The 25,749-nt window shown below is 42.4% G+C and overlaps 1 protein-coding gene across 3 annotated transcripts in view; it reads right to left on the reverse strand.

Moving 5' to 3' along the window:
* pkp4 (plakophilin 4) overlaps nt 1-25,749 on the reverse strand; it is a 218,474-nt gene that overhangs the window by 81,200 nt on the left and 111,525 nt on the right. For all 3 annotated transcript variants that reach the window (XM_068035282.1, XM_068035283.1, XM_068035284.1), the window contains exon 7: nt 10,596-10,787. In XM_068035282.1, the coding sequence (XP_067891383.1) occupies nt 10,596-10,787 (192 nt within the window). The remainder of the gene's footprint in view (nt 1-10,595; nt 10,788-25,749) is intronic.

Below are 25,749 nucleotides of genomic sequence, written 5' to 3' on the forward strand. Positions count from 1 at the left end.
CTGCAATTTTTGATATGCCTATTTAAAAGCTACTAAATTTCAATTGTTTACTCAGCAATCATCTGCCTTGTGTTATAACACAGGTGCTGCTATGCAACATAGAAATTTAGCTAGGAACATATATGGGAGTAATCACTATTCCCTGGGTAATATTCCGGAGAAATGCCATAATCTCACATGGTTTATAGTTTTCTTGGATAACATTCCACAGTTTGTATCCAAATACATAATTTTTAATTAAAACAAAATATAAACTGCAACTATTAGCCAATTTCAGTCAAAAAGCCAACTGAATTTCTACATGCAAAAATTTTCTTGTTGGCTCTGTCTCCTTTTTAAGCACTTGAAATTGACTAATTCATGACATCTGGCACTTCCCTCAAATTCTGTTCCCCCTCACAAATAGACTTGTTTCACATCTTAGCTCTATAGTATAAGGACTGATCCCTGACAAATGTCCCCCTACTGAAATCATAAAAAATTCAGATTAAAACAAAACTTCTAAAAATCATTCTTGGGATGTGGGTGTCAATGACCAGGTCTGCATTCACTGTATATCCATACTTGCCCTGAGAAAGTGATGACGGACGTTCATACAATATAGAGTGGCCTGCTTGGCCTCTTTGGAGAGCAGTTAAGAGTCAACTACATTGGTGTGGGACTGGAGTCACAGACTCGGTAAGGATGGCAGGTTTCCTCCCCAAAAGGTCACTAATGAACCAGTTAGGTTTTTGCAACAATCTGACAGCTGTAGGGTCACTGAGATTTTTAAATAGAATTCACATTTATTGATTATTCATCCATGTCACTGGATTAATCACCCAGTAAAAGAACATCTACACTATTGTTCCCCTTGCCAACTAACAAATTAAGCTAAAGAAAGGAGAGGAATTAGATGGCGTTTCACCTCTAGGACCTGGGTTCAAATCTAGTCCTCACTGATGCGACAAAAGTTTCTTCTGATGGCTGCAAGGGTTCAACGTGAAATGAGTTTAGACAGTCTCAATCCAATACTTCTCCACACAGGTTGACAGCACAATGCTACCTCTAGTTTGGCACCAAGTGCAATGTCAGAGATGAGCCCAAGGATGGTCCATCATAGGAAATGGAAAATACCTCATGAGGTTTGGGCTGAGATGCTTTTTTGGGGCCAAGTAAAGGGTGCTTTATTCTGGAACTAGCTTGGTGTTCACCTTGGGTATTAAGAGAGTGAAAAATGGTCATGAAGAAATCAAAATGTGGAGATTAAGTATGGGGAGATCGACAAAGAGGTGGTGGCGTAGTGGTACTGAGTAAAGGCCTGCTCAGGTCATGACAGACCCGACCCGAACCAGACAGAACCACATCGGACCTGAGCCAGACCTGGCCAGATTCCCTCCATTTTTTTTCCGCGCCTGACCCGACCCAAGCCTGACCACCAGAATGTTCACTTTACCTTCTGACTCCCAATCTGCAGAAAGCTGCAGCATGAACGTGATGACGTCATAGAGACGCTCACTCGCTCACTGCGCAGACTCAGTTTCCCTCCTTGCCGTCCCGGACTCCCAGCTCAGGTAGGCTTTTCAACTTTAAACACATACCAGCACAGCAAAATCCAATTCTTGCTGTGTCATAGAGTCATGCAGCACAGAAACAGGCCCTTTGACCCAATGTGACTGGGCCGACCAACAAGCACCCATCCAAACTAATCACATTTTCCTGCACTTGGCCCGTAGTCTTGTATGCTATGGCGTTTCATGTGCTCATCTAAATACTTCTTAAATGTTGTGAGGGTTCCTGCCTCTACCACCCCTTCAGGCAGTGCGTTCCAGATTCCAACCACCCCCTCTGGGTGAAAACATTTTTCCTCAACTCCCCTCTAAACCTCCTGCTCCTTGCCTTAAATCTATGCCCCCTGGTTATTGACCCCTCCGCTAAGGGAAAATGTTTCTTCCCATCTATCCTCCTTATAATTTTGTATACCTCAATCAGGTGCCCCCTCAGCCTTCTCCGCTCCAAGGAAATCAACCCCAGCCTATCCAGTCTCTCCTCAAAGCTGAAATGTTCCAGCCTAGGCAACATCCTGGTGAATCTCCTCAGCACCCTCTCCAGTGCAATCACATCCTTCCTATAATGTGGTGACCAGAACTGTACACAGTACTCCAGCTGTGGCCTAACCAGCATTTTATACAGCTCTAACATAACCTCCCTGCTCTTATATTCTATGCCTTGGCTCATGAGGGCAAGTATCCCGTATGCATTTCTAACCATCTTATCTATCTGTGCTGCTGCCTTCAGTGATCTATTGACAAGTACACTAAGTTCCCTCTGGCCCTTTGTACTCCCTAGGGTCCTACCATCCATTATATATTCCCTTGCCTCGTTAGTCATCCCAAAGTGCATCACCTCACACTTGTCAGGATTAAATTCCATCTGCCACTGCTCCGCCTATCTCACCAACCCAACTTTATCATCCCGTAATCAAAGGCTTTCCTCCTCACTATCCACGACACCAATTTTTGTGTCATCTGCGAATGTACTGATCATACCTCCTATATTCACGTCTAAATCGTTAATGTACACTACAAACAGTAAGGGTCCCAGCACCGATCCGAGGTACACCACTGGTCACAGGCCTCCAAACGAAAAAACAAAACTCGACCATCACCTTCTGCCTACTTCCACTAAGCCAATTTTGGATCCAATTTGTCAAATTACGCTGGATCCCATGGGCTCTTACCTTCTTAGTCAATCTCCCATGCGGGACCTTATCAAAAGCCTTACTGAAGTCCATATAGACCGCATCAACTGCCCTACCCTCACCTACACATCTAGTCACTTCCTCGAAAAATTCAATCAAATTTGTTACACATGATCTCCCCCTGACAAAGCCATGCTGACTATCCTGGATCAATCACTGCCTCTCCAAGTGGAGATTAATCTTATCTCTCAGAATTTGTTCCAATAGTTTCCCTACTACTGACATTAGGCTCACAGGCCTATAATTACCTGGTTTATCCCTGCTACCCTTCTTGAATAATGGTACCACATTCGCTGTCCTCCAGTCCTCTGGTACCTCTCCCCTGGCCAGAGAGGATTTGAAAATTTGTGTCAGAGCCCCTGCTAGCTCCTCCCTTGCCTCACATAGCAGCCTGGGATACATCTCATCTGGGCCTGGGGATTTATCCACATTTAAGCCCACTAAAACAGCTAATACTTCCTCTTTTTCAATGCTAATTTGTGAGAGTATATCACAATCCCCCCTCCTTGATCTGTACACCTACATCGTCCTTCTCCATAGTGAACACAAATGAAAAGTAATATTTTAAAACCTTGCCTATGTCCTCTGGCTCCACAAACAGATTGCCACTTTGGTCCCTAATGGGCCCCACTCTTTCCCTGAATATACTTAGAAAACACCTTGGGATTTTCCTTTATCTTGTCTGCCAGTGTTTTTCATGCCCCCTCTTTGCTCTCCTAATTACTTTTTTTTTTTAAGTATCCCCCTGCACTTTCTATTCTCCTCTAGGGCCTCCGCTGTTTTCAGCACTCAATCTGCCAGAAGCCTCCTTTTTTTTCCTTATGCAATCCTCTATATCCCTTGACATCCAGGGTTCCTTGGAACTTTTGGTCCTCCCCTTGACCGTTACGGGAACATGTTGGACCTGAACTTTCACTATTTCCTTTCTGAATGACTCCCACTAGACTTTCTTACAAGAAGCTGCTCCCAGTCTACTTTGGCTATATCCTGTTTTATCATATTGAAATCTGCCTTCCCCCAATTCAGTACTTATATTTCTGGTCCCTCTATGTCCTTTTCCATAACTACCTTAAATCTTAGAGTTATGGTAACTATCCCTGAAAAGCTCCCCCACTTCCACTTCTACCACTTGTCCGGCTTCATTCATAGAAACATAGAAAATAAGCGCAGCAGTCGGCCATATGGCCCTCCGAGCCTGCTCCGCCATTCATTCTGATCATGGCTGATCATCCAACTCAGTAACCTGTTCCCGCTTTCGCCCCATATCCTCTGATCTCTTTTGCCCCAAGAGCTTTATCTAACTCCTTCTTGAAAACATACAATGTTTTGGCCTCAACTACTTTCCGTGGTAGCGAATTCCACAGGCTCACCACTCTCTGGGTGAAGAAATTTCTCCTCATCTCAGTCCTGAAAGGTTTACCCTGTATCCTTCGACTATGACCCCTGGTTCTGGACTCCCCCACCATCGGGAACATCCTTCCTGCATCTGCCCTGTCAAGTCCTGTTAGAATTTTATAGGTTTCTATGAGATCCCCCATCACTCTTCTGAACTCTAGCGAATATAATCCTAACCGACAATCTCTCCTCATACGTCAGTCCCACCATCCCAGGAATCAGTCTGGTAAACCTTCACTGCACTCCCTCTATAGCAAGAGCATCCTTCCTCAGATAAGGAGACCAAAACTGCACACAATATTCCAGGTGTGGCCTCACCAATGCCCTGTATAATTGCAGCAAGACATCCCTGTTCCTGTACGCAAATCCTCTCGCTATGAAGGCCAACATACCATTTGCCTTTTTTTAAACCACCTGTTGCACCTGCATGCTTACCTGCAGCAACTTGTGTACGAGTAAACCCAAGTCTCGTTGCATATTCCCCTCTCTGTTTATAGCCGTTCAGATAATAATCTGCCTTCCTGTTTTTGCGACCAAAGTGGATAACCTCACATTTATCCACATTATACTACATCTGCCATGCATTTTGCCCACTCACTCAACTTGTCCCAATCACCCTGAAGCCTCTCTGCATCCTCCTCACAACTCACCCTCCCACCCAGTTTTGTGTTATCTGCAAATTTGGAGATATTACATTTAGTTCCCTCATCTAAATCATTTATATTGTGAATAGCTGGGGTCCTAGCACTGATCCCTGCAGTACCCCACTCGTCACTGCCTACCATTCGTAAAAAGACTAGTTTATTCCTACTCTTTGTTTCCTGTCCGCCAACCAATTTTCTATCCATCGCAATACACTACCCCCAATCCCATGCGCTTTAATTGTCATGCTAATCTCTTATGTGGGACTTTGTCGAAAGCCTTCTGAAAGTCCAAATAAACCACATCCACTGGCTCCCCCTCATTAACTCTACTCGTTACATCCTCGAACAATTCTAGTAGATTTGTCAAGCATTATTTCCCTTTCGTAAATCCATGCTGACTCTGTCCGATTATACCACTGTTCTCTAAGTGCTCTGCTATAAAATCTTTGATAATGGACTCTAGAATTTTCCCCACCGACGTCAGGCTGACTGGTCTATAATTCCCTATTTTCTCTGTACCTCCGTTTTTAAAAATAGTGGGGTTACATTAGCTACCCTCCAATCTGTAAGAACTGTTCTAGAGTCTATAGAATCTTGGAAGATGACCACCAATGCATCCACTATTTCTCGGGCCACTTCTTTAAGTAATCTGGGATGTAGATTACCAGGCCCTGGGTATTTATCGGCCTTCAATCCCATCAATTTCCCCAACACCATTTCTCTACTAATACTGATTTCCTTCAGTTCCTCCCTTTCACTAAACTCTGTGTTCCCAACATTTCTGGTATGATATTTGTGTCCTCCTTTGTGAAGACAGAACTAAAGTGTGCATTTAGTTGGTGAGCCATTTCTTTGTTCCCCATAATAAATTCCCGTTTCTGACTGAAGGGACCGACTGCCACTTGTCCTGTTTCATTCCCTAGGATTAAGTCCAGTACTGACCCTCCTCTGATAGGACTCTCTACGTGCTGGCTCAAAAAGCTCTCCTCAATGCACTTTAAGAATTCCGCCCCCTTTAAGCCTTTTGCACTAATACTATGTCCTCTAATATGGAGAAGTTGAAATCCCCTATTATTACCGCATTATTTTTGCACCTCTGAGATTTGCCTACATATCTGCTCCTCTATCTCTCCCTGACTGTTTGCAGGCCTGTAGTACACTTCCCGCCAAGTGATTGCCCCCCTTTTTGTTTTTAAGTTCTACCCATATGACCTCATTAGAGGAACCTTCGAAGATATCATCCCTCCTTACTGCAGTAATTGACTCCTTAATCAACAGTGCAATGCCACCTGCTCTTTTACACCCTCCCATATCGCGTCCGAAGATTCTATCTTGAGCTGCCAGTCCTGCCCTTCCCTCAACCATGTCTCAGTGACAGCAACATCATCATATTTCCATGTGTTAATCAACGCCCTCAATTCCTCTGCCTTACTAGTAAGACACCTTGCGTTAAAATAGATACAATCCAGCCTTGCATTATTCGCTTGAACCTTAACAGGTCTAAATTTACTCTGCCCTCCAGACTGACTTAGTTTCTCTTCTATATTTGATTGTACATCACCCCCTACTGTACCTCCACTCTGTATCCCATCCCCCTGCGAAATTAGTTTAAAATCCCCCCATCCCGCCCAACAGCACTAGCAAACATCTCAGCAAAGATGTTGGTCCTGTTCCGGTTCAGGTGCAATCCATCCAACTTGTACAGATCCCACCTTTGCCAGAAACAGGCTCAGTGATCCAGGAAACTAAAGCCCTCCCTCCTGCACCATCTCTTCAGCCACGCATTCATCTGCTCTAACCTCCTATTCCTATACTCTCTAGCCCGTGGCACTGGCAGAAACCCAGAGATTACAATCTTTGAGATACTACTCTTTAATCTGCTACCTAGCTCCCTAAATTCTTTTTGCAGGACCTCATCCCTCTTTCTACCTATATCATTGGTACCAATGTGGACCACGACCTCCGGCTGTGCACCCTCGCCCTCCAGAATACTCTGTAGCTGCTCGGTGATATCCATAACCCTTGCACCAGGGAGGCAACATACCATCCTGGAATCACGTCTGCGGCCACAAAAACGCTTATCTGTTCCTCTAAGCATAGAATCCCCTACCACTATTGCCCTCTTGTCCCTTTTTCTCCATCCCAGCACAGCTGAGTCACCCATGATGTTCTGGTTATGACCATCAGTGCACTCTCCAGAGGAACTCTTTTTCCCCATCGGTACTCAGAACTCAATACCGGTTAGAAAAATTCTTGCTGTGCGTCTCCAACCTGGACCAGGCCTAACCTGAGCCTGAAAGCCGGGCCTGGAAGAGAAACCCAATCCTAACCAGACACATGTCGTCGGGTCCTGTTGAGTTCCGGTCGGGTAGCAGCCCTCGAGTACTGAGGTGGTGGCATAGTGGTAATGTCACTGGACTTATAACCCAGAAACCCAGGCTACAGCTCTGCAGACATGGGTTCAGATCTCACCATGGCAGATGGTGAAATTTGAATTCAATTATACTGGGAATTTAAAAGCTAGTCTAATGGTAATCAGAAAACCATTGTCGATTACTGTAAAAACCCATCTAGTTCACTATTGTCCTTTAGGGAAGGAAATCTGCTGTCCTTACCTGATCTGGCCTACACGTGACTCCAGTGTCACAGCGATGTGGTTGATTCTTAAAATGCCCTCTGAAATGGCCTAGTAAGTCACTCAGTTCAAAGGCAATTAGGGGTGGACAATAAATGCTTGCCTAGCCCATGATGCCCACATCCCACAAATTAATATGAAAAAAAACTACAAGATATTGCGAAAGGGCTGGGAGGACTTGCATTAGAGTATCAATGTCAAATGTGTTATAGAGTCTGAGAGATACAGCACTGAAACAGGCCCTTCGGCCTACCGAGTCTGTGCAGATCATCAACCACCCATTTGTACTAATCCTACATTAATCCCATATTCCCTACCATCCCTCAATTCTCCTACCACCTACCTACACTAGGGGCAATTTACAATGGCCAATTTACCTATCAACCTGCAAGTCTTTGGCTGTGGGAGGAAACCGGAGCACCCGGCGGAAACCCACGCCTATGTGTGTGGACAAAACCCTTTAATATGATCAAGCAATTGAATAAACTCTCCCTGAAGACAGAGAACTTGCAGATCCAGGGAGCTAAGTTTGATAACACCCAAAAGCAAACAGGTGGTATTTTGTTCTGTGCAGCTACATATCTAAAGATCAGCAAAGGTAGTAACAGCATATGATGTCTCTGGCACTGCAGATACAATCTTCTGAACCACAGAAAAGTGGGAGATATGTCCATTAAGTAGTGCAGTTACTTGTCCTAGCACACAATTGACTATGCAATATTCTAACCTAGAACTCTTTGCCATGCCACCCTCGCATTTTTTTTAAAACTCTAATCGGCAACTGTCCTCTTTTGCTCCCCTTCCCCTCTAACTCTTCCATTTTGCCACTTTTCTCCTGCTAACTAGAAACAGTTTGTCCTTCTCCTTGCAAAGCAATGGGACTATTTTTGTACAGGAGCACAACTGAAATTGAGGAAGTTGTGTTGCAAAGGAATTCATAATCAAATGAAGAAATGTAGTTCCACAGCAGGGTCCAAAACATCCCATCACTATTATTTTAGTACCTATCCCCCAGGAACTATGCCAAAACTAAAAGAAAGCCCGTTTACAAAACAATTAGTTGCTCTTAACCCCCAGATCCATTTGGCTTCATAGTCAGAAAGCAGTTGACAAAGGTTCCATATTAGCAATTAATGGTTAAGGATTCACAGAATAAGGGCTGATGTGCAATGCTGGACAGGTGACTAGCTTAAAAAAAAGCATTCCCGTTGTTTAAACTATGTAAATTGCATTGGTCAAATCAATATAGCGCAGAATAGTTTTGCTTCACAGCGATTTGCAAGCTTCTTTATTTTTAAACAGTGTAGCAATAAATGGGAACTTCACAAATTGGAAGAGATTATGAGGTATCCAAAGGGTCAGTTTTGGAATCCTGCATATATTAATATAAATAAATGGATTAGACAAGAATATTTTAAGTAATGCCTCCAAGTTTATAGATAATTTAAAAAAAGTATAACGAAAAAACAGACTTATTTTTTAGTTAACTGGGCCAGTAGGTGGCAGGTGCAGTTCAATGCAGATAAGTGACTGGGAGCAAAAAAATCATGTGTTGAGTGGAAAGGTCATGCAATGTGCTGCTTAAGAGGCCTTTAGGTTTGAGGTGTCAGCCTTAGCTTAGCAATAGCACTCTAAGCTCTGGTAAGATGTTTGTAGATTCAAAGCCGACTCTAGGACTTGAGCAAGAATCTAGCCTAACATCAATACTGCGAGTCTGCTGCACTGTAGAAGGTTGAGCTGTTAAACCAAGGTCCTGCTTCCAGCTGAATTTGCAATATCCCTTGATCCCATTTGGAAAAGAGCAGGGGAATATTCCTGGTTTCCCGGTCAGCATTCATCAATGAACATCGCCAAAACTGATTATCTGGTCATTTTTCTTATTTCTGTTTATAGGACCTGGCTATGTGCAAATTGGCTGCCACATTTCCCTATATTACATCAGTTCTTGACTTCAAAAGTATTTCATTGTGTGCATCCTGAGATTGTGAAAGGTGCTATTCATAAATAAAATCTTTTTTTTTTAGGGATAACCTAACAAAATTGGCATTTTAACACCCAACTATAGTAAACAGGCAAACAGAAAACAAATCCAGAGATTAAATTATTGCTGGATAAGTTATTTAGACTCCATCTGGGGCACCATGTACAGTCTGAACACATCCAGGATATATATTACTCGAGGGTAAAGGTGCAAACACTAGCCAGAAGCAGAAGATAATGTACCATTAAACAAAATCAAAGTAAAAAAAAATGTATATTTTTAAAATGTAAGTGCATTCTGAATGTTTACAATTTTGATTCGTGTGTCCAATGGTTCTTACTACTCTTAAAAATTATGAAATAAAAACCTGGAGAAAGCAGTTAGGCAACTGTAGTGATATCCCTTTCCATCACAGCTCCCCCTCCCCCAACTACTTCACTTGTCGATGTGTACGAATTTCCTTAAAAATAGCAGCATATGGCGTGGAAAAAAAGGACTTGGTGTGTGAATAAGATGGTTAAATGTTCAAGCTCTTGACTAGAGGTGAATTTCCATTTAATTCTACAAATACATTGCATAATTGCACTGCAAAATCCACATAACAGCATCCTTTGTTACTTACACTGTCCATTTTGAGAGTGTTTATGATAAAGTAATTTCTTAAAGTTAAGCGCATGTTCAGCATAACAAATTTAAATCAGAGCATGTCGGATATCAAGTTTCATGAAAGTCAATGAACAGTTTGCAATGCACACGCTTGATTAAGGAATACTTTTCTTTGAAAAAAGGGGTGGGGAAGAACTGGTGGAAGTAGGGAAGCAATGGTCAGCAATGCATGCTCCAGGTATTACAGGTGTATTGATTACATAAAAGGTAAATTATTCCTTGCATGCACTCAACCCTTTTAACCGAGTTCAACAGACTGCAAAGAATAAACCCAAAACACTTGACTAACAAAACAGGTTATACATTGTTTAAAAATCTATTCTAGATTACAGCCTCCACTAAATCTACAATTTTATCACCAATCTTGCTTTAATTCTAGCTAATAATAGTTATTTTAGTCCATCAGTAAATCAATATTTTTGCTCCCACTTCCTAGTAAACACACATTCAAACAGCTGGCTTCCAAATAATTCAGTTTAAAACTGTTTTCTTTGAGATCATAAAGAAAGCAAAAAAACCTCAAAAAGCCATTACCTGAGCCTGTACGAAACAATGCAGTTTGAGTACCATGAAGAAGCTCCACGCCTGCATGACTGGGACTGCGATAAACTGGGCTTTGAAGTGTTTTTCCTTCATAGATTGGAGTAATATGCAAATCAGGAGACATGGCAGAACGCAAATCATGTCCCAATTGACTGTGTTGACTGGCATATGAACTACGTAATCCTGAAAAACAACAGAATCCATGGTTGACTGAATCAAAGCAGATGTCTACTGGGTATAAATGATTGTTTAAAAATAAAGATGATCAGTATTTTTAATAGTCTCATACGAATATGTAATCTAATATACAGTCAATAAAATGGACCTTTTAGATTAGATTTTTTTTTTAAGATTAGAGATACAGCACTGAAACAGGCCCTTCGGCCCACCGAGTCTGTGCCGAACATCAACCACCCATTTATACTAATCCTACACTAATCCCATATTCCTACCATGTCCCTATATTTCCCTACCACCTACCTACACTAGTGACAATTTATAATGGCCAATTTACCTATCAACCTGCAAGTCTTTTGGCTTGTGGGAGGAAACCGGAGCACCCGGAGAAAACCCACGCAGACACAGGGAGAACTTGCAAACTCCACACAGGCAGTACCCGGAATCGAACCCGGGTCCCTGGAGCTGTGAGGCTGCGGTGCTAACCACTGCGCCACTGTGCCGCCCCTATTAATAATTGCTGCCTAACAGTTCCATTTATTTTCTTTAAATATCCTCATTTTGTTGCTTTAAATATCCTTATTTTGTTAGACATGTGATGTACTAGTCTAAACTGATCTATGTAACAAATGCAGTGTATTTTTAATGCTCAAAAACTACTGATCATGAATTGCAGTGAGGAGTCCAAAAGAAGATGTCGTAAACATCAGTTAGTCACAAATAAATCCAATAAGGAGTTCAGGAGAAACTTTTTTACTAAAAGAGTGGTAAGAATGTGGAACCTTCTCCCACAAGGAATAGTTGAGGCGAATAACAGATGCATTTATATTATTGCCATAGAGGCAGTGCAACGAAAGTTCACCAGACCTGTTCCCGGGATGGCGGCACTGTCCTATGAGGAGAGGTTGGGGAAACTGGGCCTGTATTCTCTGGAGTTTCGAAGAATGAGAGGTGATCTCATTGAAACCTACAAAATACTTAAAGACAGGGTAGATGTTCTTCCTGGTTGGGGAGTCTAGAACCAGGGGACACAATTTCAAAATAAGGGGGAAGCCATTTAGGACAGAGATGAGGAGAAATTTCTTGACTCAGAGGGTTGTGAATCTTTGGAATTCTCTACCCAGAGGGCTGTGGAAGCTCAGTCATCGAGTATGTTTGAAGCAGAGATTGACAGATTTCTAAATACCAAATGACGTAAGGGAGGACAGTGTGGGAAAAAGGCATTGAAGTACATGATCAGCCATGATCATATTAAATGGCAAGGCAGGCTCGATGCGCTGACTGGCCTACTCCTGCTCCTATGTTCCTATTTAAGGGAAGTCAGATGAGCACATGAGGGAGAAAGTAATGAGTTAGTTGAAGCGCAGTGGGAGGTTTGTGTGGAGCATAAACGCCAACATAGACCAGTTAGGCCACAGCTGGAGTACTGTGTACAGCTCTGGTCGCCACACTATAGGAAGGATGTGATTGCACTGGAGAGGGTACAGAGGAGGTTCACCAGGATGTTGCCTGGGCTGGAGCATTTCAGCTATGAAGAGAGGCTGGATAGGCTAGGGTTGTTTTCCTTAGAGCAGAGAAGGCTGAGGGGGGACCTGATAGAGGTATACAAAATTATGAGGGTCATAAATAGGGTAGATAGGAAGAAACTTTTCCCCTTAGCGGAGGTGTCAATAACCAGGGGGCATAGATTTAAAGTAAGTGCAGGAGGTTTAGAGGGGATTTAAGGAAAACTTTTTTCACCCAGAGAGCGGTTGGAATCTGGAACTGCCTGAAGGGGTGGTGGAGGCAGGAACCCTCAACATTTAAGTAGTATCTAGATGAGCACTTGAAACACAAGGCTACGGGCCAAGTACTGGAAAATGGGATTAGAATAGATAGGTGCTTGATGGCTGGCACGGACACGATGGGCCGTAGGGCCTGTTTCTGTGCTGTATAACGCTGTGACTATGACAGTTCGGTCTAATGGCATATTTGTGTTTTAGACAAAATGAGAGTGAGATACAAATTCATGTAATAATCTGTGGTAGTAAATAAATTGCCCACATTGAAAGTACTTTTAATCAATTATCTAGATTTAAATCATTCTACTTTTTCTTAAATTCTAAGTTTGGACTTGGAACAGGAGTACACACTCAATGGAAAGACACTAAAGGGTATCTGAAAGATGAACTCAAATAGAAAATCCTAAAAATATGACAAGCTAACAAGTCAGCTGCCTTCTTTCTCACCCTAAGATAATGGAAAAACACATCAGAGTGGAGAAATGTCAGGATTTTTCCTTACACTCAGGATTTGGTAATTTTCAAACACTGACATTTGCCAAATCAATGGGGAGATTTTGCTAGCTCTAAGTCAGTTTTCTGCATTTTCATCATAAAGCCCAAAAATTCATTAATGGATTTTTTTTTATCCACCTACACCCCTTCCTACCCACCAAAAAATAGATCTGGAGAGAGGATTTAAAAATAGCTCGAGGGAATTGGAGTGCTGGCAGGACTGAAGCTAATGAGGGAAGAATCTGTAAAAGCAACATTATACATGACAGAGTGAGGAGTGGTGGAGCCAGAGAAATAAAGCTGTGTTCAACTATTTATTCACCCTTTAATATTTACCCATAGATTAAGGGGCTAATTTAACTGAAAGGAATTAGTAAAAAAGAGGCATGAGCAAAAATTTAACTATGAGCTATAATTAAGTAAATAATGAAATTATAACTGACAATAGGCTAATTAGGCTAAACCGAGCAATGGAACGATTACATATCAAATTAAATCACTTTAATGCTAAATTATTAATAAATTGAAGTAATTAGCACAAGGAAGGTATAAATAACTGTCGTTCAATAAATAAGTACATAAATTAGATAATGGCAGCACAAGCATTACATTTGGCCCATCGAATGTGGAAATTTGTGGACAGTATCATTACCTCGACTGACTACAGCTTTCAGACATGCCTATGTGTTAGATTTTGCTGTCAAAATAACATGAGATGAATGATGGTCACCATTTATACACAAGTGCTACAGGAATTTGAATAGAGCAGGTGTACGGGTAAATGGCATCAAAAAGTTATGATCAGTTGTGCTATCTGCCATTAGCTTTCTGAAACTGACATTTTGCTATCTACCTCACTATTGGCATGCACTGCAAGTCATGAAGTTGTTGTTTTTGTGCAGCAGATACAAACCAAACTCGTGAAAGTTAAAACAAGTCATTACAAGCTTCAGCACTCTTAATGACATGATAATTGATGTATTGCCACCGTTTGTCTTTCTAATTGTACCTGCATGTTATCTTTCTCTGTGATTTACGCACAAGGACACGTACGTCCCTCTGAATGCAAACATTAGCTATTCTCACCATTCAAAAAATATTCTGCTTTTTTTCCCCCAAAGTGGGTAACTTCACACTTTGCCACATTCTTACTCATTCACCCAAACTGTATATCCCTCTGCAGTTTCTTTTCATTTTCCTCACTTAATTTCCCACCTAACTCTATCGTCGGCAAACTTGGATACATTTCACTTGATCCTCTTATCGAAATTATTGATATAGATTGCAAATAGTCCAAGTACAGATCCTTGCAGTATACCACTAGCCTGCCAACCCGAAAATGCTTTGTTTATTCCTATTCTCTGTTCATTAACCAATCCTCAATCCACGCTAATGCCGGAGTTTGCTGTTGGGCGCGAGTCCCCGCCCACCAGCTGAAAAATCAGTGGCGAGCCCACCTCTGCCAGGCCTGCAGAGTCAGGCCAGGATTTTTCGCTCCCCAAGCCCTTAATTGGTCTTTTGCTTGTTCGGGGCTGTAAAATTCTGCCCATTATCTCCAATGCCATGAGGCCTAATTTCCTACTCCAGCTCCTATTTCTTATATTCTTAAAGGATTTACACAGTTGGTTGCCCTTACACTTAGGTCCTAGATACCCAGCTTCCCTTGCTCTGTTATCAGCTCACACTTTTGGCAACTTAGTGGGAATAAGTTTTCAGTCCAGGGGTGCAGGGGCAAGTCGAACTTGTGGCAGACACCATTAAGATGCGCTGCTACAGCAAAGTCTGGCTCTATGTCTTGGGTCACTCCAGCTCAGTTAGAGTGCGAGATAGAAACACTCTTGACACGAGATTTGCATTTATGTAGTGTCTTTCATGACCTCAGGATGTCCCAAATGCTTTCCAGCCAATTATGTATTTTTGAAGCATAGTCACTTTGTAAATGATGCAGCCAATTTGCACACAGCAAGGCTGTACAAATAGTAATGTGACAATGACCAGACAATTTGTTCTTTTCATTGATGTTGAGGGATAAAATTTGCCAGGATACCAGCAAGAACTCCACTATTTTATTTTGTCCAGCTGACGACAGACATGGCCTCAGTTTAACATTTTATCCCAATATGTCCGCTGAGATTCATGTGCTCAGTCTCTGGAGTGGGACTTGAACCTGCACCTTCTGACTCAGAGGAGAGTGGGAGCACTGCGTCAAGGCTGACACCTGATGGTGACTGACGGACAATCAGAAAGGAACAAGGAACTCAGTGATGACAGATAAGGAGGAACTGCAGAAACCGATCCGGTCTGCTGGTATGATATACTCGCCACTTGCAGGGATGAGGAAGGCGGCTGTGGGGAAGATGGTCAGAATGCTAACCAAGTAACCATGGAACAGGAGGCAATTGAAAGGAGACAGGGAAGAAGGAGAATAGAAAGGTTTTAGTTTTAAGGTTTCAATTATGAGAGAAATTATTGGCATCCTCTGCAGTTGTTATAAGAGTGCAAGAGGGAGTGTTGCCTATCTAGTACCAGGTTAAGAGAAATTTTAAAGTGGCTGGAAAGGTGGAAAGGAACCTGAAAGAGGAAAGGGGTGTGGGGCAAGAACTATTTGCTGTGATCCATGTTGGAACCAATGACATAAGGAAGAACAGGGAGGATGTCTTGCTAATGGAGTATCAGGAACTAGGGTCCAAATTAAAAACCAGGACCTTGAGAATGTACCTGAGCCATGTGTTAATTGGGATAAAAGGATCAGTAAAGTAAATGCGTGATGGAAAGAGAGTTGCGAGTTCATGGAACATTGGCACCAGTACAGGGGCAGGAAGGAGCTGTGCCACTACAAAAGGCTACACCTGAACCAGGCTGGGACCAAGGTCCTAGCATAAAGGATAAATGTCATTAAAATAGCAATGCATTGGGGTTGAGTGGATAGAATAACAAAGTGAAAGAAAGATGAAAGAAAATGTTAGCGTACAAAGTGAGAAAAATAAAGCACTCAGGAAACAGAAAAGGTTACAGGAAGTAGTAAAGACTTGCTAAAATAAAGCAGGAGTAATGAAAAATAACAGCATATTAAATTGTCTGTATATCAATGTACAAAGCATCAACAAAAATGGGAACTTAAGCCAATTATTAGAAGTGAAAAAATAGCTTTAAGTAATGGCTCAGATAGGGCAGGATTCAGAACTGCAGCTATAATGTATAGAGAAATGATTAGGAAGGAAGGTGATGAGGTAGCTGTGCTAACCATTAATACCAATGGTAGTAACAAGAAAGGACATAATTAAGAGATAGAAACAGAATCCACATGGATTGAAACAGGAGAGATTGGTCACACTGTTACTATACCACAGACCAACAGTGGAAAAGTAGTAGAGGGTGAAAAATATAGGCAAAACTAAGAAATGAGTAACAAAAAAAATCAAACTACATCCAAATAAACTGACAGTGAGTGAAAGGGCAGTAAAGGATGGAGTTTTTATAATGTGTACAAGACTTTTATCTGATCTCATGTGCAAGAAGCTCAAAGAACCACTGCTGGACACAATAATGGAAAATGAAGCGGAGCAGAAAAATGAAATAGGGGTGGTAGAACATCTAGTGAGCAGTGATGAAATGTCGTGTAGTTTACAATAATGATTGAGACGATTAGAGACAGTACAAAGAAAATATTAATTGGGAAAAATCTATTACAACATAATAGGAGCAGGAGTAGGCTATATCGCCTTACGAGCCTGCTCCACCATTCAATAAGATGATGGCTGATCCTTGACCTCAACTCCACCTTCCCACCCGATCCTCATATCATTCGATTCCCATAGAGGCCATAATTTTATTGACCTCAGCCTTGAATATACTCAATGAGGAGTTTCCACAGACCTCTGGGGTAGAGAATTCCAAAGATTCACAACCCTTTGGTGAAATTTCTCATCACAGTCCAAAATGGCCATCCCCTGAGCACAAGACTATGCTCCCTATTTCTAGACTGTCCAGCCAAGGGAAACTGCCTCAGCATCTATCCTGTCAAGCCCTCTCAGAATTTCTGTTTCAATGAGATCAGGTCTCATTCTTCTAAACTCCACAGACAGCATAAGTCCAACCTACTCAATCTCTCCTCATAGCACAACCCTCGCATCCCAGGAATCAATTTCATCAACTTTCGCTGCACCCCTTTTAAGGGAAGAATATCCTTCCTTCAGTATGGAGACCAAAACTGTAGACAGTACTTTGGGTGTTGTCTCACCAAAAACCTGTACAAGTGCAGCAAAACATGCACTCCAACTTCCTACTAATAAAGGCCAACATACCATTTGCCTTCCTAATTGCTACTGTGCCTGCATGTTAATGTCTTTCTTTCTTCTACAAGAACACCCAAATCCCCCTGAACAGTTAACAGTTTCTCACCATTTAAAAAAAAAAATGTTTTTCTATTCTTCTTATCAAAGTGAATAACCTCACATTTGCTCATATTATACTCCATCTATCACCCTCTTGACCACTCACTTAACTGGTCAATATTCCTTTGCAGCCTCCCCATAGCTTACATTCCCACCTAGCTTTGTATTGCCATTCAATTTGAATATATTACACTTCATCCCTTCACTTAAGTCATAATTATAGACCGCGAATAGTCAAGACCCCAGCACTGATCCTTGCAGCCTACCAACAGCCTACCAACCTGAAAATGACCTGTTTGCTTCTACTGTTTTCTGTTCTTTAGCCACTCCTCTATCCATGGTAATATATTACCCCCAGCCCCATGAGCCCTTATTGTGTGCAACAACCTTTCGTGTGACACCTTATTGAGTGCCTATAGGAAATCCTACATCAAGTTCCTCTTTATCTACCCTGCTGGTTACATCCACAAAAAAAAACTTAGATTGGTCACTCGGCCTAATCATATTATTTTCTAGGTGTCCTGTTGCCACATCCTAAATAATGGATTCCAGCATTTTCCGGAAGACTAACTGGCCTGTAGTTCCCAGTTTTCTCTCCCTTCTTGAATAGTGGGATTATGTTTGTTACCTTGCAATCCAATAATGAGGGAATAAGGATGGAGCTAATGAAATATTAACAGATGCCAATGGGCAATATTTAAAGCAGGTCATGGCATTCAGAACAAATATATTCCACTAAAATGTAAGAACAAACTAACCAAGAATGAGATTCCATTGATAGAGAGAGAGATTAGGATAAAATTGTATCTAATGAAAAAGGCATACACAAAGTACATAAACAAAGAGGAGGAGGAGGATGACAAAAGGGAATATGAGCAGCTTTGGAAAGAGGTTGAAAAGACAATTTGGAAGGTAAAGAGAATATATGAAATGAAAGTATCAGAGAATAGAAAAAATAGTGAAGCAGTGTGTAAACACAAGTTATAGAGGAGAGCAAAGATAGAGAGATGACAACCAAGGGATGAGCAAAATAATCTCATATGAGAAGAAACTGAAATGGCAAGGACACTTTGCTTCAATTTTCATTGAAGAGGAAATTACAACAGTAGAGAAGTTGAAAGGAATATTTTAACCAAAGGAATTCCTGACAACGCAGCAGCCCACTGATGTCTTCGGAGTGCGCCAAGCTGCGCACACGTGCAGTTACATCTTGCCAGAACTTAGTGGCGCATGCGCGGGATGTCATCATGCAGCACAAATGTCATTGCGTATCCGCGCCAGGTCCACCTTCGCGCATGCGCGATAAAGCGTCATCGGGTATCCAGCCCCTCACTTGGCAGGAGGGAGCAGCTGAATGGGAGACTTTGAGGCTGGAGCTGTCCCCCTCGCTCCAGGCCTCGATGCTTTTCCCTTCAGCTGCTTGCTCCAGACCTCTGTGCTCCCCTCCACTCCCTGATTGTTCCTAGCTTCGCGCCACCCCACTTCTCCGTCCGCTCGCCCCCGCCCCCCCCCCACAACCACCAACTCTAGGCTGTGCTGCTTCCCTTCTCTCGGCCACTCGCTCCATCACCACTTGCTCCTTCGGGTAGCACATGGAGACTGATGAAACATGGGAGAGGAGGGAAGCAGCGGGGCCCAGTGCTCGTGGCTGGGGGGGGGGGGGGGGGGGGGCGGTGTGGGGAGGGTGTTGGGGAGTGAGTGGCCGACTGGAGAGTGGGATGGCGCGAGCGGGCAACAATTGGCCGGGGAAGTGAGTGGGAAGCAGCGAGGTCTGGAGTTAATGGCTGAGGGGAAGCAGCCGGTAGGGAGGAGGGGGGAGAAAGCAAGTTGCCGAGGGGGGGAAAAAGAGTGGCCAGTGGAGCGGGAGCTAGTAGCTGCGTTCGAGTAAAATCAGTTCTGGTCAGTCATGTAAACGAATCACAATAACGAACTGGCAGCACATTTTATACTCTGCCCGATTTTCTTTTCCATCTATTGTGGTGCCAATTCACTATCTTCCGATGGAAATTCAATCACAAAATTCCTTTTGTATTTAATAGGATTAATGGAATATTAAATGGCAGCGCAATGGTTAGCACCGCAGCCTCACAGCTCCAGGGACCTGGGTTCAATTCTGGGTACTGCCTGTGTGGAGTTTGCAAGTTCTCCCTGTGTCTGCATGGGTTTCCGCCGGGTGCTCCGGTTTCCTCCCACAGCCAAAGACTTTCAGGTTGTTAGGTAAATTAGCCATTATAAATTGCTCCTAGTATAGGTAGGTGGTACGGGAATATAGGGACAGGTGGGGATGTGGTAGGGATATGGGATTAGTGTAGGATTAATATAAAAAAAAAGGGTGGTTGATGGTCGACAGAGACTTGGTGGGCCGAAGGGCCTGTTTCAGTGCTGTATATATATATATATATAATAAATAAATGGATCTGAGGATTACAGTTAGTATCCTATAACTACATAGCAGCATATTACTGGGCTCCCATCTAACTTAATGCTGGAACGATCTAGCCATGAGCATTTTCTGTGATAAGTTGAGCAGCACCATCTTTAATCCTGGCAGCTGCCTGAACATCGCAGACACTGACATTCCAGCTGTAGAGCCTGCATTTGCACATGTGCAAGCACTGCGCCACCTAGTGGTTGCATTGTCAGCAAACCCAGCCTATTTTAACAGTTAAGATAGAAAGGAGATAAAAGATAAACTAGCCAAACTTGAAGACAAAGTCCCAGGTCCTGATAGTTTGCATCTGTATATACTCAAAAAACCTAGGCAGGAGAGAGTACAGGCACTAGTATCCAAACGTAAAATAATTCAATGGATAAAGGAAAAATGGCAGAGGTCCGGCAAGCAACAAATATAATTTCTACCTTCAAAAAAGTTGATAGAAATTAAATTTGTTAATTTGCTAGTCCTCTGGCATTATTATACAGTCATAGAGAGATACAGCACCGAAACAGGCCCTTCGGCCCAATGAGTCCGTGCCGACCATCAACCACCCATTTATACTAATTCTACATAAATCCATTTTTTTCCCCTCACATCCCCACCTTCCCTCAATTCTCCTACCACCGACCTACACTAGGAGCAATTTTTTTTTACAATGGCCAATTTACCTATCAACCCGCAAGTCTTTGGCATGTGGGAGGAAACTGGAGCACCCGGCGGAAACCCACGCAGTCACAGGGAGAACTTGCAAACTCCACACAGGCAGTACCCAGAACCGAACCCAGGTTGCTGGAGCTATGAGGCTGCAGTGCTAGCCACTGTGCCGCCCAAAAATAAGTTCACATTGTCATATTGCTAGCTTTCCTCTCTGTCTCATCACCTCCCCTCCCAAACCACCATGTGGTGTCCTTGTTGTCTGGGGCTTGCAAATACTGGCATATGCCATGATATTACTATGGGAGAAAGTGAGGAAGCAGGCCCCAAGAACTAACTCAGGCAGTTAGGGTTTTTTTTTCAGGTTTGCACTTGCTGCTGTTCAATATTCAGTGTATTTTCTTTCAACACACCATTAACATATTGTTTGCCTTTGCTCAGTGACCTTTTGGACAGCTATGTGGCCTGGTCCAATCTAGCCCCACCCCCACCTCACTTGCTTATAACCTGTGACTTTTCTAATATTTGTCAGTTCCGAAGAAGGGTCACTGACCCGAAACGTTAACTCTGCTTCTCATTCCACAGATGCTGCCAGACCTGCTGAGTGGTTCCAGCATTTCTTGTTTTTATTTCAGATTTCCAGCATCCGCAGTATTTTGCTTTTATTATAGTTAGGGATTGAACCTGTGTTGTTGGCATTATTCTGCACCACAGTCTAGACATCTAGTCAATTGAGCTAACTGACCCCCCTATAGAAAGTCAAGTATTCTGGATTAGTTCTATCTTCAAAATGGACAAGGAAGTGCAAGCATCAGAGAGGGGGGATAAAAACACCTAAGTGATGTCAACCGAAGGGAAGCAGCTGATTGATATGCAGCTGGTGAGTGCATTTCCCCCCTTGATCAAATCAGGGTCTGGCCTTAAGTTTATTTCTGTTAAGTTTAGATAGTAGTCTAATAAATTTAGGCATTTCAAATTTTTTTCAGCCTCTTAGTGCATAGAAAAAGAAAAAAATTACAAACTAAAAGTAGTTACAAGTAATCTCAACTAAGACATTGCACAGCAGGTTGTATATCTGGACTGCTGTATATGTGAGTTTGTAGACAGCAACACTGTCCCGACCGACTACATCTACAGTAGATGTCTCCGTCTTGAATCTCTGGCTCAGAGATCATTTATATCGCACCTTTCATGACCACAGGATGCCCAAAGCACTTTACAACCAATTGTGCTCAACTAGCTTCCATAAACAGCAATATGAGAATGACCAGATAATCTCCTTTTGTGATGTTGATTGAGGGACAAATATTGGCCAGAACACTGGGATGGCTCCCCTACTACTCTTTGAAATAGTGCTATGGGATCTTTTATCGCCACGAGAGGGATGACAAAGCCTCGGTTTAACACCCCATCTGGAAGACAGCACCTCCCAGAGTGCAGCACTCCCTCATTACTTCACTGGAGCTTCAGCCTTGATTTTTGTGCTCGAGTTCTGGAATGGGATTTGAACTCACAACTTTCTGACTCAGAGGTGAGTGCACTATCAACTCAGCCACAGTTGACACACAAGGGAAAATGGTGGAGGTGGAGAGGTAGCCTTTGTGATTAAGGATGAAATTACTTCAATATTAAGAAAGGATTTTTCAAGAGGTAGGCAGGTAGCGGACACTTTCTGGGTAGAATTAATAGAAAAAGGATTTAAGATGGTAGTGGGAGTTGTGTATAGTCCCCCAATAGCATCTATAACGTGGTAGATTGTATAAATGCAGAGATTAGACAACCATGTAGCAAAGATACAGTGGTTTTAATGGGGGATTTTAACTTTCATTTGGACTGAGATAAACAGACTAGCACACATTAGAAAGGTACTGACCTTCTTCGGTGTGCCTGGGATAGTTATCTGCAGCAACATGCCCTAGAACCAACAGAGAGGCACGCCACATCAGATTTCGTGATGAGTAATGAGCGGATTTAGTTAACAACCTAACAGGACGTGAACATTTATCTTATTGTGATCATATTGAGTTAGTTCAAGGTAGTGTTTGAAAAGAGAGATTCACAAAACAGTTACTAAGATTCTAGATTTAGGTAGGGCTCGTTGTGATGGGACTACAGCAGTTTAGTGGGAATAGGGTCAAGAGAGCAGGAAGTGGGTCTCATGGACGACTCAAAGATCAGGGGCCAGGTATCAGAATGGACTGAAATATGGACACAAACAGGGAACAGGGTAGGTGTTAATGGAAGTTTTAAGTTTCTCGGACTGCCACTAAGTAGGAAGTAGCATCCCCTAAAGATCTGTACTGGGACTGCTGTTTACCATTTACATGAATGATTTGGATTCAAGAATTGGAGTTATGGTATTGAAATTTGGGCCTATATCCACTGGAGTTCAGAAGAATGTGAGGTGATCTTATTGAAACATACAAGATTCTGATGGGACTTGACAGGGTGGATGCTGGAAGGTTGTTTCCACTTGTGGGTGAGACTAGAACTAGAGGACAGTTTAAAAATAAGGGGCCTCCCATTTAAGATGGACATGAGGAGGATTCTCAGGGTCGTTAGTTTGTGGAATTCGCTTCCTCAGAGAGCAGTGGAGGCTGAGTCACTGAATATATTCAAAGCTGAGTTAGATAAATTCTTGATAGACAAGGGAGTCAAGTGTTAAGGGGGCACACAGGAATGTGGAGTTGAGGCCACATTCAGATCAGCTATGATCTTATCAAATGGTGGAGCAGGCTAGAGGGCCGAATGGCCTACTCCTGCTCATAATTCATATGTTGGTATTTAAATTGGTGGGTATATTTAATAACATGGAAGATTGCACCAAAACACTTGATGACAAACAAGTTTGCATAGCAGGTGGATACATGGTAAATTAAATTCAATATAGCCAGGTATGAGGTGGCTCATTTTGGAATAATGAGGCCACTTATTCCTTAAAAGACAAGAAACTTAATGGAGTCGAAATATCTGGGAATACTAATAAACAAATCATAATCTCAAAAGGTCAGAGTGAAAACAATGTACAAGGTTACATCACATGCAGCCAGCCAGCTTTATTGTAGTTTTGACAAGAGGGCATCAAAAGCATTAGGCCCTATTTTGCATATGCATAGGATCTGTTTGTTTTCGGTGTGGGGTTTGGACACCTTTTCTGCCTTTACCATCATGTTAGAATCCACATTGTGCAGATTCAGGAGGGATGGAAACCATGGTAATGAGGAGGGACTTGAAGTACTGGAACTATTTCCATTGAAAAAGAGAAGGCTAAGAGATTTAGTAAAGGTTTTAGAGACGATTTCACCTGGTTGGAGAGTTAGCAACAAGGGATCAACTGAGATTCAAATGCATAAGTTACCAAAGAAAAGGATTACTTCTCAAAATATACTGTAAACAATGCTTAATATTTTAAATTTTCAAGGAATTTTTCAGAAAGGTCTTATTCTTGAGCAACTGTCTGAAAAACAGTCATGCCCTCGTTAAGGCATTAGTTTGTTTTGGATTGGCTATCCATTGTTCTCCAGTACCATGTCCATTGGCCATTATTTATGCTGTGGCATAAATTCTCTCATGGAATCATCACAGCTGAACCCAATTCTATTCTTAAAAGCAAAATACTGCGGACACTGGAGATCTGCAATAAAAACAGAAAGTGCTGGAAATACTCAGCAGGTCTGGGAGCATCTGTGGAGACAGAAGCAGAGTTAACGTTTCAGGTCAGTGACCCTTCTTCAGAACTGGCAGACATAAGAAATGTAAAAGATTTTAAGCAAGTAAAGCGGGGGTGGGGCAAGAGGTAACAAAAGAGTGGGTATTGATAGGACAAGGACACAGAATAGCTGACCAGGTGGTCATGGAACAAAGGCAAACAATATGTTAATGGTGTGCTGAAAGACAAAGCATTAGTACAGATAGGGTGTTAATGGACTGAAAACTGAACAGCCACAAGCACAAACATGAAAAAAAGTGGGTAGGCACAGTAGAAACAAACTAAAATAAAACACAAAAAAGAAAAGAAAAAAGAATAAATAACTAAAGATAGAAGTAAAATGGGGGGGGGGGGGGGGGCCGTCATGCTCTGAAATTGTTGAACTCAATGTTCAGTCTGGCAGGCTGAGTTGTGCCTAATCAGTAAATGAGATGCTGTTCTTCGAGCTTGCGTTGATGTTCACTGGAACACTGCAGCAATCCCAGGACACAGATGTGAACATGAGAGCAGTGGCCGGGGGGCAGGGGGGGGGCGGGGGTGTTGAAACGGCCAGCAACCAGAAGCTCGGGGTCATGCTTTCGGGCTGAGCGGAGATGTTCCGCAAAGCGGTCACCCAGTCTTCGTTTGGTCTCCCCAGTGTAGAAGAGACCACATTGTGAGCAGCGAATACAGTATACTACACTGAAAGAAGTACAAGTAAATTGCTGCTTCACCTGAAAGGAGTGTTTGGGGCCTGATCTCAAGCTGAATGCACTTCTAACAGAGATCACGACAGCAATTAAAAGGACAAATGTAGTAGTGTTGCTGTACTGTTGCCCTGTTTAAAATTAGTTAACTCAGCTACTTACTGGATAAACTCACTTTGCAACCGGGGAAATGCATAACTTTTTTCTACAAGTTTTCTGAACCTGTGCCACCACCTTCAATAGTCACCAAGAGTAGTGTCCAGATCGGGATACCACCTTGGCTGTTTTTCCATGAATAAAACTGAAATATGGCGGGTCTTCATTTAGTCTTGGTTCTTACCATAACCTGCTGCTCCTGTGCTCAGTGGACAGCTGAGTCTTGGTAAGGACAGAAGCCTTATCCAGAGGTTAGCCATTATTGCCTAGTATTTACTAAAAAGGTGACTTTTAAAAAGTTGAGCTGTCTTTTTGGTTGAATATTTGTGCATTGAACAGTGAGAGCCGGGAAACAGAAAGCAGCTGGGGGTACTATTCAGGTAAGTTTTTAATTTAATTTAATTGAATCAACAAGAGTAAAACTTGATTGATTTATAAGTATATAAACTAAAGACTAAAGCAGTTTTTAAAAAAAAAACTAAAGACCAGTTGAAAATTTAAACAACAAATTAAAATCTAGTTACATAAAATAGAGATGCAGGGCCAGGTGATGTGTTGCACCTGCATGACGTGGGAGCTGGTGGACCCCATTGTGGTTCCTGGTGAACACATCTGTAGAAAGTGTTGGCTGCTCGAGAAACTCCGGCTCAGAGCTG

This window comes from Heterodontus francisci, chromosome 7 (genome assembly GCF_036365525.1).
Source record: "Heterodontus francisci isolate sHetFra1 chromosome 7, sHetFra1.hap1, whole genome shotgun sequence".
NCBI lineage: Eukaryota > Metazoa > Chordata > Chondrichthyes > Heterodontiformes > Heterodontidae > Heterodontus > Heterodontus francisci.